This window comes from Polypterus senegalus, chromosome 5 (genome assembly GCF_016835505.1).
Source record: "Polypterus senegalus isolate Bchr_013 chromosome 5, ASM1683550v1, whole genome shotgun sequence".
Taxonomy (NCBI): Eukaryota; Metazoa; Chordata; class Cladistia; order Polypteriformes; family Polypteridae; genus Polypterus; species Polypterus senegalus.
The window spans coordinates 27,059,791-27,077,960 of NC_053158.1; the positions used below are offsets into that span (position 1 = coordinate 27,059,791).

Sequence of the window (18,170 nt, forward strand, 5' to 3'; positions counted from 1 at the left end):
CTTAATTACTCAAAAATAGAAGTCGGCTTCCTTGACACCGCCATTCAACTGAACGATAACACCCTTGTAACTTCTGTTTTTCACAAAATGACAGACAGACGGACCTACCTGAGAAGTGATAACTTCCACCCCAAGCATATGAGGCACTCCATTATTTTCAGCTAAGCAATACGTTACAACCATATTTACTCTGACCTGACAGACCAGGATGAACAACTGCAAGAGCTTAGACAAGATTTCACCAGACAAGGTTATTCCCCCAAAACAACAGACACTCAAATAAGAAGAGCTACTGCCATACCCAGAGACAATCTTGTGGAATATAAAAACTAAGACAAAAAGAAGCGCATCCCCTTGTTGTCACATATAACCCACGCCTTGAAGCACTTCAAAAAATTATAAAAGAACTTCAGCCAATGCAAAACATTGACAAAATGCTTAAAAATTTATTTCCAGAACCTCCCCTCCTGGCATACAGACAACCATCAAACCTGCAGCAACTGATTGTTCGAAGCTCCCTAAGTGAACCAACAGAAAATGGCACATCTCTCTCTCTGCCTACAGAAAAGATGTAAAATGTGTCCTTACATTTATGATACAGATTGTGTAGTTATACCACACTGCCGACTGGAACATCATATAAAAGGATCATTTTCCTGCAGGTCAATGTAGCCTACCTAATTCTCTGTATGAAATTTCCCAACACTGTACTCTATGTGGGATAAACTGGACAATCACTCCGCCAAAGAATGAACTTACACAAGTTCCACATGAATCATGGCAACACAGAAAATCCTGTAGCAGCCCACTTCAACAGCCATGGAAACTGGGAGAGGTCACATTGCTTATGGGCAACTTCAGAACACAGCAAGAGAGAAAAGCATGGGAAGTTCAACTCATGCTAAAATTCTGGTTTAAACAGAGACAAGAGTTTTACGGCCAGATATGAGGATTGTTTGTATCTCTCGGACTGACACAGACCACCTGACGACAGACCCACATTGTAAGGAAAAAATCATCAGAAACTTCGAAAGACTTTGTTGGACAGTTATCTTATCCAAAGATCTTGACCATACATTGTTCTCCTCTCTTGCTAAATGAGGTCTATTAATTTTTTACATCTAAGACGTCTCAATTAAAGCTTTTCCAATGCTGCATCTGTCCTGGTGTCTATATAAACACAGGGAATGTCAGTTTCTGTATTACATCTTGCCTGAAAAAGGGCCCTGAGTTGCTTCAAAAGCTTACATATTGTAATCTTTTTAGTTAGCTAAAAAAAGGTGTCATTTTGCTTGACTTTTGACTTCTCAGAAAAAGGTTAAAAATTGATCATGAAAAGTGAAGAGCTCAGAACAAAATACAAGTGAGTTACAATTCTTAGTTTACAGAAGCAGCGGATATCACTTAAATAGAAATTTACCTAACAACAGAGCTTTCAGACACTTCATTGTGGGACAAAGATGTTCAAATGGAGGCTGGCAGCTCATAAGCTAGGAGCTACACAAGAGAAGAGTCTGGATTGAGATCTGATGCTATGCAGAGGAGGCATAACCAGACATCATTCCTTAGCAGTCCTGAGTGGCTGAAGTATAGCACTTAAAGTGTCTCTGTATATATATATATATATATATATATATATATATATATATATTATATATATATAGCCATATATATATGCCCGGCAGGGATGCCCCTGCTGCATCTGTTCGGGGATAGCCAGGCCCCATGGGCAGGGCTCAATACCTGTTCCCATGGGCAGCTCAATACCTGGTGACGCAGCAGCCCCTGGCGGACGGTGATCCCCCAGCCTGTTGCATGGCTTCACGGGAGATGGAGTCCTCCACAGCCTGGTTGGGGGCTTGGGTGGCTGCTAGGGGGACCTGCATGGAGTCAGCAGCATGGCTGGAGAAATCTTTAGCCCCACCCACTTTAAAAAGGGCCAGCCACCACCACTCAATGGCCAGAGTCGGGAGGAAGAGGACTAAGCTTCAGGAGGAGTGGTGGTGAAAGGGAGAAAACTGTTGCTGTGTTGGTTTGGTGCTTTTGGACTGTGTATTGCTTGTGGGTCACGGGGAAGACGTACGCCCACGGGTGAAGAAAAATAAAAAGTTTATTTATTTTTATATGTGTCCATCTGTGTCAGGTCAGGTGCCGATATAGCGCCTCTGTTACTATATATATATATATATATATATATATGACAAATATATATATATATATATATATATATCTATATATATATATATATATATATATATATATATATATATATATATATATATATATATATATATATATATATATATATATATATATATATATATATAGTGATCTTTGGCCAGCTGGTCATCCAGGCCAATACCCCAAGGCCGCCAGATGAAGCCCTCCCTGCAGTATGGAGGTGCCCCAAAGACCAGCAGGGAGTCATGGACTATGTAGTTTTTATACAAGACCCTGCTGGATACCACGGGGCCGCAAGAGGGAGCTGCAGGGAGGACCAAAGACTTATTTGTGCCCTATAACCCGGAAGTTCGTCAAAGGAAGAGAGACGGGCTTCCGGGGTGAAGAAAAGGACTTTTTACCTGACCCGGAAGTGATACAAGATTACATGGACTGGGATTGGGAACACTTTCGGGTCAGGGAATATAAAAGGACTGTGAGAGCTCCCAGATGGCGAGCTGAGCTGGGTGGAAGGGTGGCAACGCATCTGGGAGTTGGAGGATTATATTATTGTGTTTATTGTTATTGATTTGTATGAGTATAGTGGAGTAGAGGGTGCTTTGTGCACTGTGGAGATTTAATAAAGTCGATTATTGGACTTTTACCTGGTGTCTGCAGTCGTGGACAGGGGTTCAAGGGAGCGATAGCGCCCCCTATCTGTCACAATATATATATATATATATATATATAGGTGTTGATCAACTGACTATGATGTAGGCAAGCATCAAGGATCTGAACTTAATAAGCGTGTTACAGGGAGCCAATACAGTGATCTAAGAGAGTGACATATGCCTGCTCCAGCTGGTGGAACATCAGACATGCCACCCCATTTTGAATCGAATGCAGCAGCCAGGTACTCCTGCTAGTCGCTCAGACATGACAAGACATGTAAACAAACACCTTTCTATTTCCATATTGGTTTTGTGAAACCCTAGTGTCCCTAACTATGTGTTAAGTACGATTGCAGTGGAAATATCATTATTATTTATTTTTGGTGAGGGCTTTAAAATTTAACCTGCCCAAAGACTCTTCATTCAATGTATTTCCTATGTCAGCATAAGAGTAAAGAAAAATTATATCTTGGGAGTGCCAGGCCACAGTTCTACCACCATGAAAGTACTGAAACAAAATGAAATGTTTACAGTTTGCTACCTCACAGCTCAGAAATGCTGTAAAGCCACTGGCCAACCACAACCCATAGTGAAATCTATTATGCCAGATTGCTTTGCTAATCCTTTCTCTCCTTCAACTCCCCTGTTAGCATGGAATACAGATGAGATGAAGAAGAAAACCATTTTTATTTTGTAGAAACCTGACCAGTGCCCTGATCCTATACATACAGTATATGTGACTGAAACTTCCCTATGTAAAATGCTTGTCAATAAAATGGTATTTAGCATTTTATTTATTTATATAATAAAACAACCTATACTAAAAAGTTATACTTCAATCTAAGAAAAAATCAGGACAACATAACCAAAGTTAAGAATACCATCTTTCTGTGGCACTTACTGTTAGCATTCATTTGAAAACAAATGAAATGTTTACTGATGTGAATAAATGCAGTTTCTAAAACAAAATAAAATGTGCTTTCTTTAATTAAAACCAACCTAAGCTACTATAAAAAGTCTACAGCAATATAAAAAAATAAAACAATAAAAAAACAACATTACACATTTTGTTTTATACAGTTATGTCAATTGTGGTTAAAATAGTTAGAGAAGAAACAGGAAGCTTAAATTCTTTGCGACTTTACTCAAGTACAGATATATATGCAGATTAGGCAGGGGCAATTTAGCCCAAACTGCCATGGTCATTTTCTTACCATTACACTGAAATGAAGTAAGACATTTCATTATTATTTAGACTGAAACGTCAGCACAGAAGTTGCTGAAATTACCTCTAAATTTATACTTGAGTTAGTGGACTCATTATTTCAAACATCTTAGTCTGAATCAATATCAGTAATGATTCATTCTTTTGATTAAGAAGTGACTCCATCTGTAGGTGTCAGATAATTACTGAGATGACCTATAATGAGAACATTTCACAAGTCTCCGACTTCACTTTCTTATTCCCTCAACAGCATAATGACTTCCTCCTAGAGCTTTTTATAGCGGCTCTATGCTCCTGGGGCTTCACTCTGTGATCAGTCACTATCACTACTTAGTTCTATCATTTTCTCTAGACAAAGGACTATTGTGACAAAGAATGAAAATTTTGTTATATCTGCAACAAAATTTAGGGCATTCAATAGATATAAACTTTATAATTAGTGCAATCAGAGAACACAGACACAAAGATGACTGAGATATGTATGACACATTTTGTGCATATGCAAGACATGCTTTTATTTTAATTTATAGCTTTTTGTTAAAGCCAGGCAAAAAGGCAAAGAGACTACACACAAATGTGTCAGCAATCTACTGCTGGCACACCATATACTGTACCTAAACTACACTGTTCAGTAAATATACAATATTAGGCAAGATGAAAATACAGATATTAATCTAAAGAACAGTAGAGACCCAGAGGTATAGGTATAATCTGTACAATGGAATCCAACTATCAAGTGACGTTGGCTTCAAATATGTATTAGTCTACTGGCACCAGCAGCACCTCTGAGTTTAGCTGACATTTACACAATATGCATCCAAAACAAGTGATATTTCTATCGAATTTAAGAACAGTGAGAAGCTCAAGCAATCTGATACAAGTCTTGGATATATACCTAAAGTTTTCATTACACAGTATCACTTCCAAAATGCTGTCACATATAAATAGCTTGCCTACCCTTGATAAAGCCTCTTCATTGTTTTCCTCAACAGGCATTTATTTGGAAAGAAAAAATGGTTCAGTTATATCAGATAAGTGTTTTTTTCTCTCTATTGACAGTCAATCCAGAATGAAAAATGCCAAGGCCCACCTCAGAGTTTAGATGATGCTATCATTTTTCCCATTTAACCACTGCAGTAACCGAGGCAAGGAGAATTTACCTGTTGGTTAAGCAGATGAACGGATTCAATGCTGGCTTTTAATCTGCAATGCAAATCTTCAATGGTGGATAGTTTCTCTGTCAAAATACTCTCTTGTTCATGCCTATTCAGAACAAAATAAATGGTAAATTATATACAAGAAACACAAACATATATCTTTTTTTTTTCTAATTTACAGTGTGAACTACATCATTTTGTGGCTCCCCGCCAAGCCACTTACCCTTTTGTTTTTCACATCAGTCAACAAATAATTACTGAAGAGTGTCAAAAATGAAATGTTTTATAAAAGACCAAGAAGCTTAGCCTAAAACATTCAAGCTTTTCAATTCTTATTCAGCTGATGTTTTCAAGATAACAGCAAGTTATGCCATTGTGCACCTGGTTTTATATATTTAGATATTTTTCCACTTTCACTATTTTACATTTATTAATGGTATTGATATGCAAAAGAACAAATAATATCAATATGCTGATTGAACATTCAATATGCAATTATTTCAGTGCATCAGTATTTGCAGAAAGTCAAAATAAATATAATTTATGTATCCCAAGACAACTGAGAATGTTGACAGGTCTATATTATTAATAAGGTTAATGGAAATCATTTTTCCTTACCTGAAAATTGCATACAAATACAGCTATATCCATTTTATTACCCACTTATTTCCAATTTAAAATGTATACTTTAAATAATCCTCATTGACAAGTGGAAGACATGACTAGTCCTGGAAAGGGTGGTGAGGTGACAAAGACAAGTTCTCGCACACACATACGCACACACAAACACACACCCATATATATACATAAGTACAGTCGTATGAAAAAGTTTGTGAACCCCTCTTAATTCTTTGGATTTTTTTTATCATTGGCTGTGCTTTCAAAGTAGCAACTTCATTTTAATGTATGACATGCCTTATGGAAACAGTAGTATTTCAGCAGTGACATTAAGTGTATTGGAGTAACAGAAAATATGCATATGCATGATAACAAAATTAGACAGGTGCATACATTTCGGCACCCCAACAGAGATATTACATCAATACTTAGTTGAGCCTCCTTTTGCTACTATGAGCCTCTAGATGCCTCCTATAGCCTTTGATGAGTGTCTGGATTCTGGATGGAGGTATTTTTGACCATTTGTCCATACAAAATCTCTCCAGTTCAGTTAAATTTGATGTCTGCCGAGCATAGACAGCCTGCTTCAAATCATCCCATAGATTTTCTTTGATATGTGTCGCTCCTGTATTTTTCTTGGCCTGTCAGACCTGGGTTGGTTTAACAGCAACTGTGCCTGTGGCCTCCCACTTCCTGATTACATTCCTTACAGCTGAAACTGACAGTTTAAACCATTAAAGCATAAAAATCTTCCAAAAGTTAATAAATAAGCCAATAAAACCAAGTGTACAAGGGAGGTTAAAAGTCATTAAATAATTCCATTAAAAAAAGTAGTTAAAATCATAGGCAGGAAGCAGTTCTTTACAAAACTCACAAGCCCTGGTGCATCCTTTTTAAAACCGACATCTCCTCCGCTAACCCTGATGAGAATAAATGCAGTGCACAACCAGCCCTTTGACTTGCTTGGGTCCCTGCTGCCATCACAGCCTTGCGGCAAGACTCCTGTTGCCAATCCTCGTCTTCGTGAGGGAGCCATCCTGGAGCACTTGGTCACTCCAGCTCCCCAAATTGCTCAGTAGGAGCGACTCTTGGTACCCTCTCAAGCAATGGCCACATGCTCCTCTCCAGGGACTCTTCCTGGTTTCCTGCCTCCTTCCTCTGGCACTGGCTCTCTCCTCTAGATCCTGCTACTTTCACCCCTCTTTTAATATCTGTGTCTCCTTCTTTCTGTCCTTTTGTCCCACATCTCTGCTGTGCAGGTTCCTTTTATCTGGCCTGATTGCGTGCAGGTGTGACATGCTGTTACCTCCGAGGTGTGAATGAGGCACCTGACTGATCTGCTAGCCTTTGCACGTGAATCTGGCTATCACTCCAGTACCCCAATCATCCCCTGAGCAAAGCATGCTCGTGCACAGCCTACCAGATCAGTGCCTGCACTTTACAGGTACGCAATTATTTATTTAAAAACTGCACTGCACCACAAACCTCTCACCTCACTTCCACACTAAGCATTTTCTCATCATTTGCAAATGTATCTCTGTCCACATTCAAATCACTGACAATGCATATGATGCATTCGTCCACCTACTGCATAGACTACTTACCCATAATCACTGATATTTGAAGGTATAATGCCAATACCCATGGGATGTACCATAAAACTGTAGCAATTAGGAAAGCATTTGCCTTTTGTGCACATATGGAGCATTCAAATTGTAAAAAACACAATTTAGATACATACAAGCAAGCAGATCAACAAGCGACATGGAAGGCAAGTCTTCTATACCTGCTATGTTGCAATATGTCTTTTCTTCCATGAAGGGTGACCAATCAGGAAATGAGACATTGTAATTGGCAGCATACAACAAGGGAAGCACAAACAAATCGAAGCATGATTACAATCTGTGTTTTAAAAAAAATGGAGTTTCTGTCCATCTATAACACAATGCAGAGTCTGTAGTATACAGCTCTGGAGAGGGCTTCTCAAACCCCCATTTCAATATTCGGGGTCTTATTCCAGTAGTGATACACTGATATGGTGTCAATTTGAAACTGTCAATTAACTTAACCTGTGAATCTTTGGGAATCTGTGAAAAAACACACATAATGGGATGTGTAAACTCCAAAATGGTGGATGCATGACACAAAAGAGCAAATTACTTTGTGACACTGCTGTCAACTCCAAAAGCATAGGCACTGCACATAGCATGTTTTCCTAGAACTTATTCTGGGAGTGCAGAAATTGTTCAAAGATGCTAAGTTTCAATTTTAATATGAGTCATATTAGTATAAGTAAGTGAAAATATCCTGAAGTGACCTCCAGGAAAATTTCAGTCCTTCAAAATTAGACTTTTTAAGGCTTTTGTCGGCCAGTGTAAAAAGTAGCATTATTTTTTGGTCGAGGGTAATTGTCTCTTCACATGACCTTTGGGGGTCAGAGCGCAGGGTCAACCATTGCACAGCACCCCTGGAGCAATTTTTAGTTTAAGGGCCTTGTTCAATAGCCCAACAGAGTAGGGTCACTTCTGGCAGTAAAGGGATTTGCAGCATTTTACAAATTTCAGTAATGGGTTTGATTGGTTAATTTAAGCCATGGCTTCAGTATAATAATATTTATGTTCAGAAATTATTTGTAGGTGGAGACTATAAGTGTTAAAGGACAGAAAACAAGAGTAGTGTCATTGACTGGAAGATTAGTATGTAAAAGCTAATTTAGACTAAGAATGTGCGGCATATATATAACATATGTCCAAATGTACGTGGGGATCCCTCCATATTATTGAGTTTGGGTATTTCAGCCACACCCATTATTAACAGGTGCATAAAATCAATTACATAGCCAAGCAATCTCCATTGAAAAACATAATCATAAAAATCATAATGAAGACCTCAGTGACTTTAAATGTGTCCCCATCATAGGATGTCACCTTTGCCAAAAGTCAGTATGTGAAATTTTGTGCTCTACTAGATCTGCTCTGGTCAACTGTAGGTGCTATTATTGTGAAGTGGTAGTGTCTAAGAGTGACACCAGATTAGCCACAAAGTGGTACAGTATGCATACTCACAAAGGGGGGCCACCGAACACTGAGGCGCATAGTGTGTAAAAATTGACCTATCCTCTGTTGAATTGCTTACGACAGAGTTCCAAACTGGCTCTGAAAGCAACATCAACACAAAAATTGTGCATTAGAAGTGTCATAAAAACAATTTCCAAGGATGAGCTGCTGCACACAAACCTTAGGTCACTTTGTGCAGTGCCATGTGTCAGTCCAAGTGGTGTAAAGCATGGTGCCATTGGACTCTGGAGCAGTGTGGATTAGCAGCTAAAGGACAGGAACCTAAACACTAAGGATATTTGCTCAGAATCTGCCTCTGATCCACAATCTGACATTGAGAAAGTCACTTAACCTTTTTTTGTTCCAACTATCAAAAACATATATGAAGATTTGTAATACAGATCTGTGTTCGCAAAGGATTACGTTTGCAACAGAAAAAGTACTATGTTAAGTAAAAGCTATTCATTTGCTTAATGAAAACATCAAGGTGCTATGGAATTGTGTTAAAAATTATAAGCGACATTGAAGAGGGTGAAAACTGCGCAGAATTACATAAATTACGCATTAGAAAATGAAACACAATAAATATTTATCTTAACATGTTGACATACTGTAACTAATTCAGATCAAGGCCTGCAGCAGATAACTGTGATGAATTCAGTCTAATCTAAGGCACTTTTTAATGATTTAAGAATGCTACATTAATGCAGTAAAATTAAATTTGGTGTCAGCAGCAGAGCATTAAAATGACTGCCAACGCACATGCAATTTAGTAGAAATATAATGAAACAGATTCAAATTTGTGAAGAGGTAAAGGCACTTGAGACACATTTATCATTGTTAGCAACTTGACAGAGGATGGGGGGGGGGCATCAAAGACTAGAAGCAACTGAATATCACATTCTTGTTCAAAATTTCTCTTGATATAAACACACACACACACACACACACACACACACACACAAAGACTAAGCTTGCAAGAAGTGAAACTATGCTCAGTATGTCACAAATAATATCAAGATAACATGTTTTATGCATTAGTGCCTTAAAGATACTTGAATGAAGTCACTGCATAGCTGATACTTGTTGGCCTTCTGATTGCATTAGCGTAGTTTAATTTCTGAAAAAAACAAACCTGCTAATTTTCTTTTCTTATAAGCTACACCAGACTTCACTATGATGGGCTCCTGCTCCACCCAGGTTTGTTTCCCACATATGCCCAGTGCTGACAGCTCCCTTGGGACGCTCCCTTGTATTAAGTGGGTTTGAGAACAAATTCACATATTCAACTTCTCTGCTAAACTGCTAGTTTTCATTATAATTTAAAGAAGAAAATGGAACTTGCTTTAGCTGGTAAGAATGAATGTATGCACGCTAGGGTGACCAGATCTTCCCTGAAAGAATACTGAATAGCCCCTCTGGGGACGTAGGGTGTTATGGGCAAGCAGGTAGTGTGGGTATTGTGGTTTACAATGCTATATAGAAACACATTTACACTCCTCATACATACACATGACAACTCTAAATAAATAAAGTATTCAAAGCTACTCATATTATAAGGTAATTTATTACTTGTGTATTTTAAACAAACCTTATGTGCTGGGGGAATATTGTACGTTACATTGCTATCACCAACCACTTTGACACGATTTGCATATATGAATTAGAAAGCTCTACACAGCTACTCAGATCGTATTTTATTTATGGTGCAGAATGAACAGTGAACACCCTTACAATTGCATGAATTGTTTCTGGCCTGGCATGACACACTTACTCATTTCAGCATCTTTATGTTGTTAGAGATTGATATGCTGAGTAATACATATGCTGCATCCTCCACTGGAAACAGAACACCTACCGCCACATGTTTGGCACACTGGTTTGTTGTTCTCCTTTTTCAGAAATTGAATTTCTTTCTGAAGTTCTTCATTATATGTGCACAAACACTTATCATATTGACGGATTAAGTATGTATCTAACGTGACTTGACTCAATAAGCTTTACATCTTTAATACTGAATATTATTATTAGTCTGATATTGCTTGTTATGAATACCATTGATCCATCCATCCATTTTCCAACCCGCTATATCCTAACACAGGGTCACGGGGGTCTGCTGGAGCCAATCCCAGCCAGCATAGGGCGCAAGGCAGGAACAAATCGGCAGGGTGCCAGCCCACCACAGGGCACACGTACACACACACACACCAATCCACCTAACTTGCATGTCTTTGGACTGTGGGAAGAAACCCACGCAGACACGGAGAGAACATGCAAACTCCACGCAGCGAGGAACCGGGAAGCGAACCCACGTCTCCTAACTGCGAGGCAGCAGCTCTACCACTGCGCCACCATGCCGCTCAATACCATTGATATGATTGGTAATTTTTAATTCATTGAAAAGTGTTTTTTCTACAATGACTTGGATACTACTCTGTTGGTGAATTCAGAAATGAGTCATGATTAAAATATAAGAAAAAGGAGAATTTGTTTTTTTAAATAAATTGGGTAAGAAATTCATGACTGCCCTGGGAAATATGGAACACGTGGTCATTACATATCACAGTCTAAACACGTGGAGCTATGTAGGAATTCCACTGGTTTGGCTATTTAATTCAGACACTCAAATCTCACTGGATGTTTTTCACCTTTAAACGATATCCTTCTTTTCTCTTTACTTTTTAAATAACAGCAGCATTTAAAAAAAAAAGAAAATTAAAGAAAATACAAGAAAAAATTGGCTAAAACATTGTTTCATAATATGGATAAATATCTGTGACAAAATTAAATAAATAAATAAATAAATAAATGCATTGTGAAACATGACAAAAAATAAACATCACAAAGATTTATGAGCATAAATAATAATGCTATATGTCATGAAATATGTTTTTGTTGCTTATTACTTTTGGTATTGTTAAATTATTGCTTCAGTTTGTAACACTGCACACAACACAAAATATAGCTTCAAATTTAAAACTGTCATTTTCATCCACCACAGTTGAAAGGGAGGGCACCAGTGAGTACTGTGTTTTGATTTGTGAATTGTTATTAGAGGGGACGCCAAAGTTGTGACTGTGTGTGTCCATTGTGGGCAGGAGTTCACGAAAATGTCTGGCTGGAATTACTGCATGAAGCAGCTACTTTAATTGAAGAAGCCCTGAATACATCATCCTCTCTGGAGTCTGCATCTCAAGTGTAGTATCTGCCTATAAATGTAGTACTTGATAGTCAAAGATTCATGTTGTGTGTGTCAATAACGAAATAAATAAATGAAGTAATAATTAAAGAAATATATAAAAGAAATAAGCAACTAAAACATATTTCATGACACATTTAATTAATTATGCTTAAACATCATTGTGCTTTTATTTATTTACTAGTGAACCAAGAGGACCTCTGGTCACATGCATTTCTTGTATTCTGTATACATACTTGATGCTAAACAGAAATTGCTATTGATGTTCTTCTTATTATGGGGTTCTTCATCATGTTATCAACCAGCACATGTTGTTGACTTTCTTTTTCCTTGTACCATGTCACTTTGTTTGCCAATCAATCAACCGTAAGAAGCCCATGAGCGTGGGTCAGTTTGCTGAGGCCGCCACTACCTCCAACTTTTGATATTAGCGGCATGCATTTGGTCATAAGCTCTTCATTAACACCAAGTTCAAGGTTCTAGCTCCAGTACTTCATGAGTTATTACGTTACCTTAGCATTTTATATATATACTAGCCATGGTACCTGTCAAAGACAATTATTCACAAAATAATTTTGTAACATTTGCTCTCTTATTCTAGGTGCACCTTTAGTGCCTGTCCTCTGAATTTGTGTGTGTCTGAAAGCCTCTTCATCAGTGCTCCCTCTTTTGAGTGCGTTCCCATAAAGCCTGCTTCTCAGGCCCTGTCATTATTTTCTGGGAGCCTTTCTCACCACCTATCCGATTTTTATACTTTTCCTCTTTCATTACATCATCAAAGCCAAACTGCTCAATCAGATTACTCTGAAGGACTGGACATGCAGAACTTAGTGTTTTATTATATAGTACATACAGTATATTACCACATTTCCCAATACATTTATTCATGGTGCAAAATATTCCTTCATACTATTATTTTTAAATATAATGATATAAAAAAGCAATTTAATAACAAATAATAAAAGGACAAGTGTCTGTTAATATCTGTGGGTTTGTCCAGTTGTTATCACTATGCTATATGCCATTTGGTGTGGGATTCATAAAAGCAGTGCTTATATTTGTGATGCATCATCTGTTGGAATGAAAAATGTAAAGATTTTATCACAACATGTATTACAAAACACATTCCAACACATGGTATGCTGGAAACACGAAAGCTGAGGTCTACATTGATTGCTTAGATTTCAACCAGTCTAAGATGGGTAGCACAGCTAGTAACAAACAAAATGCTTAACCATCACTGTGTCCACAGTTTGACTCAAATTTGTACCTCATGCTACCTGGATAGACTATTAACTTTTAATTAGACAATGTGAAAACAGAAAATTAATACATGGATGGACTTTAATTCATATTTCAATTATTGAATGAAGACAAAATAAAGTGAAAACAAACAAACAGTTAAATTCCAGGCCCTGTAACTGTCTGGGTTGTGTTGCTTTCATGTCTGTACAGGTTCTTCTGGTACTCCAATTTCACCGCATATTCTTCTGGTGTGTGTGAGTGGTTAAGTGGTTGAGTTTAAGCTGTCTGGTGTTTGTGTGATTTTGGACATATTTGTGTTAGCGGACCCTGTGAAGGACTGTTAACTTGCCTAGATAGGATCTGATTCCATACAACACTGCATTGGAATAAATGGGTACAAAAAACATGAATAAATTAGGCATTAGTCTTTGCAAAAACTAACAAAGTACTAAAACTGAAAAAAAAAAAAAAATTTACAACAAAGTTTATGTTTCTAATGACATCAGGAGAAATTAGGTTACCACAATTTTTGTTTACATGTTTTTTTGAATTAATCTGACCAATTTTATAAACGATCCAATTTAATAAAAAAAGAAAGAAAGAAAGAAAGAAAGAAAAACCTTGGTGACAGTACTCTTTCTTGAAATGTGGCATGTTTATAAGAGAGAAGGTACAGAATAATGAACACCTTTGTAAGTTAACCTACTGTTTAAATATTTACAGCATTCACAGCACCCATACAACAACAAAGAGCGTTAGAAGGCATGTTTTTTTGGTTGCTAGAAGATTAAAAATCATTAACAAAGCCTCTAACAGTGCACTTTAAAGCCATGAATTATTAGCTGAAGTGGCACCTTACAGTGTTATTGAACAGTCACACATGATTCAATATTTTATGAGAATGAGTTAAACTAAGGATTTTTCAAAATGTAAAAAATGCCACACAATTTTCATTTGATTTTATAACATACAAAGAAGTTTATAGTTATGGAAAAAAAATGTGGATGGTTGGAAAGTTCACACACAATGAAGAAAATGATATATAATTTGAGGTCATAGTATTTAATTATGTTAAATCAATAATCATTGATTGTCCTTGATCATAAAACAAATCAAATACAAAAAGGGGATGACAAGATAAAGTGCTGACCAGCCTAATTTGTAGAATATTTCTAAGAAAATTAACATGCTTTCCATCAGCATGAAGAATGTCTTATATTATGTGACCACTGTATATTAGATCATAATGTGATGTGGTATAATGGTTATGGTTGCCAGTGCCTCAGTGTGTGACCCTGAGCAAATCACTTAACCGGTGTGTGCTGTAATTGAGCAGCCTTAGATAAGGGTATCAGCCAAATAATAGTAATAATAATAATAGTAATAATAATAATAACAATAATAATAATTGAATGACAACAATACTGATAAAACAGGGTATAGGTGAAGACTAAATCAAAAATAAACAGTACTCCATCATAACCCTAAAGCAGGGGCAATACATGAAACTATTGAATGTTTTGAAGATTTACTCCTTACAAGCATGTTTCATCTGTAAACCCAACTATACATTTTCAACCACTGTCCTTCCTGCTTCCACGAATCACATTGTACTTTTTCATAAAAAAAAACAACCAAACAAAAAAACCCTTTTTATTTTTTAATTCTACTAGGGGGCTCTGTCCCCTGCTCGCTTCGCTCGCCAACCCCCTTGTGGGCCCTACAAGTTAGTCATTTCCCGGATCTGCCACTTGCGATGAATCGTGCTGTGCTTTTGGATAAACACAAATATCAACTCTGTTTTTGAAACTATTATCGCTGACAATTCGTCACATGCTGGTTTATTATATATGCGAGCGTGATCTTTTTGATTCATATAAAAATCCAAGAAAACTTCTTTGTCCATGTTTTTCAGATAGATTTCATGTAAATTGCGATACTTTTGGATGTATGGATTTGTATCCATTATTGGCTGTAGAATTTCTAATATGTCCGATCATTTAACTCCTTCGATTCTATGTTGCATTGCTTCTCTGTGATCATAAATATAAACCTGACCAAATTGTGGTTTCTTTGAAATTAAACTTGCAGTAGCTTTAATTGTTGTGAAACCACAGATTCTCATAGTGTATGGTCTTGAATCGTGTAAATGTACATTTTGAGCATTGAATGATGCGAACGTGAACAGATTATTGTAGATTCAGATATTTTGCCTGTAGTGTTTGTGGACTGCACTTTCACCAAATAACAAATCTTTTATTTCTCGCAGATACGCCTCTTCACTGGGAAGAAACACTGCTTTTCCCTGATGGCAACACGAATTAGATGATCTACAAGTCTCCGACTTAAACTTTACAGCCAAACAATATCTACATAGTTCTGTCATATCACCTACTGTATGTCTATATATTTGACCTATTTTCACTGTTCTGTTGTTTCAGAGAGTAATAATTTCTGTTTCGATCTTTACTATCAGTTTTATGAGACTTCGAATTTTAGTACTTCATAATCTCTACCTGCTCTGCATGTGTATCGTGCCAACGTTTTTGAACCTCTTAATGACGTTCTACAGTACTTTGTCTTCTACTTTTTATCTTTTCTTCATTTACTGTTTGTCTTTTATTTCTGTCCCCACTTGGACCTGTAAGTCTTGTCTCACGGGACTTGAAATTATCTCTCTGAAAATGTCTCATCTCATCCCAAGATTTTTTTTCATATAATAAAGAGATGTACTTTTTTTATCATAAAATTTCAACGTGATTAGCATATTTGAGACATTTTTTGAAAACTGTTGTGCCTTAGGAGATAACTGGAAGTGCTTTATTACGTGAACAGTGCTTTTCACATTGTATGGCTGATTTCACACAGTGAGTCTATATCAGTTCAGTACGTGCTCAGTGTTTGCTCAACAGCCATATTCTCAAATGAGGATAATGGACTTCAAAGGGGTTCACTAGAAAAAGTGAGCAAATAGATTGCCACATAAGTCTAATTCTAATGCCACAAACACTTTTCATGTGTGGATTCAGTCAGCAGCAGGCATGCTGTGCTGATACTAATAGATCCCTTCTCACAATGTTCATATTAAAACAAAGATACAAGGATAAATAAAGGAAACCCTTGTTTTTTTCCTGAATGCTGGCTTCAACCTATAAATAAAAACAATCCTTGGAACAGAAAGAGGGCTAAGTGGGTTCTCTATTGTCTCTCTGTATGCCTTTTGGAGGAGCAGCAGATTTTGGTCCTAGGCCCGACTAGTCTTAAGCTTTCTACCCATCAACAGGTAAGCTTTAAGTTCTGGATGGCATCTCAGATATTTTATAGTCTTCAGTTTAGCCATCTGTTACAAAAATAAGCCAAACAAATAAGAGCAAAATTCACAAAAACAAGTAAATCTGAATAAGAGTTGTCACCAGAGGAGATGGTCACCTCAAATCTTCTTAAAACTGGGTAAATTCTTGTTTTATGATTTGCATGTGTATAGATTCAGCTGGGTGGAAATTTCCCCTTTTTGTTTTAAGGTAAAAATTCCCTGTTTACCCTTTTACTTGTACTTAATCTATGTGATGCTAAAAACATTTAAACATTTCAGATTTTTTTCCAATAGTAAACTAAACATATAGAAACATATACAAATATATAAGTGTGTATTAATTAGTATTTATTCATTGCCTACGGTTACAGGAGAAATGCAGAATATACTTGTGTATGCTGAACAAATCTGAGACGTAAGCTCACGGGTGCAGCTTTAGTTTCAAAGATGTGGGAGTTTCTCACAAGCAAATATGTTATGTGCTGCAGGGAACTTTCTCTTTGAGATCTTTCTCTTGCAGTCACTTGTCTGCATTATAGGGAAAAAAATGCTGAGTAATTTCAATGTATGCTTATATTTACATTTTGCAGTAATATTTGAAATGAAGGACAACTAAGAGAATTCAAAAAGTATCGGGCAGCTACCATGACAGAAGTCGTGTTCACCAGTCACTTCCTATGCAGAACCTGAGCACTGCTTGAACATTTGAAGATCCATAAATAGAAGTCACAATAACACCTATTATAGTAGGAAACTCAAATATGAGATTTTACTACACTTTTTCTAAAATGGTAAACTCTGGTGCCAAATTTAAAACTTGTTAAGTTTTTATTAAGGAACTATATCTACATTAATATTTACTGGGTATTTTATATACAATAACACTGGAAAATTTAAATATAGCATACACAGCAATTAGAATATATGATTAATCACTTACTTTAATTAAGCACTTGTTTTACTGCACCTTAAAAGATATTATTATTTTTAAAGCATATTGTAATCTATTCACCAATATGGTCTAAGTACTGTTAAACACTAAATTACAGTCACCCTTAGATAGTTAAAACACTAGAATGTACTGATGTACTGAGTCTTACATATAACTAAGGTGACACCCTGAAAGTTGATGCCAAAGAATCGGTGAACGATTAGTAATAAGTGGTCACAGTAGAAAAGTTACCTGACAAAGATGTCAAAATGCCAAAAGGTGTTGGCTATTAGCATAATGAATAATGGACATGAAAGGACATAACCTAATGGAAAGTAGGCTTGACAGAACGTCATCAGACAAAGGTGGAAAAATGCCATTAGATGCTGTCCATTAGCGTAAACAGGAGTGTCAAAGTATCTTACCTATATTAAGCTATGTATAGAAATGTCTCGGAGCCGCAGACCAAACACAGCTATTATCATTGTTTAATAAAAGTCTAAACTGAAACCAGAAGGTTTTTGAAGTTCCTGGTTTTTTGGATAGTATTGGCTTTGGATTTTATTCTATGACAGTACTCAGTAAACCATTTTGA

At 36.8% G+C, this 18,170-nt stretch overlaps 1 protein-coding gene across 2 annotated transcripts in view; it reads right to left on the reverse strand.

Moving 5' to 3' along the window:
• Positions 1–18,170, reverse strand: part of LOC120530174 (putative leucine-rich repeat-containing protein DDB_G0290503) — a 419,164-nt gene that overhangs the window by 18,067 nt on the left and 382,927 nt on the right. For both annotated transcript variants that reach the window (XM_039754405.1, XM_039754404.1), the window contains one exon: positions 5,217–5,319. In XM_039754405.1, the coding sequence (XP_039610339.1) occupies positions 5,217–5,319 (103 nt within the window). The remainder of the gene's footprint in view (positions 1–5,216; positions 5,320–18,170) is intronic.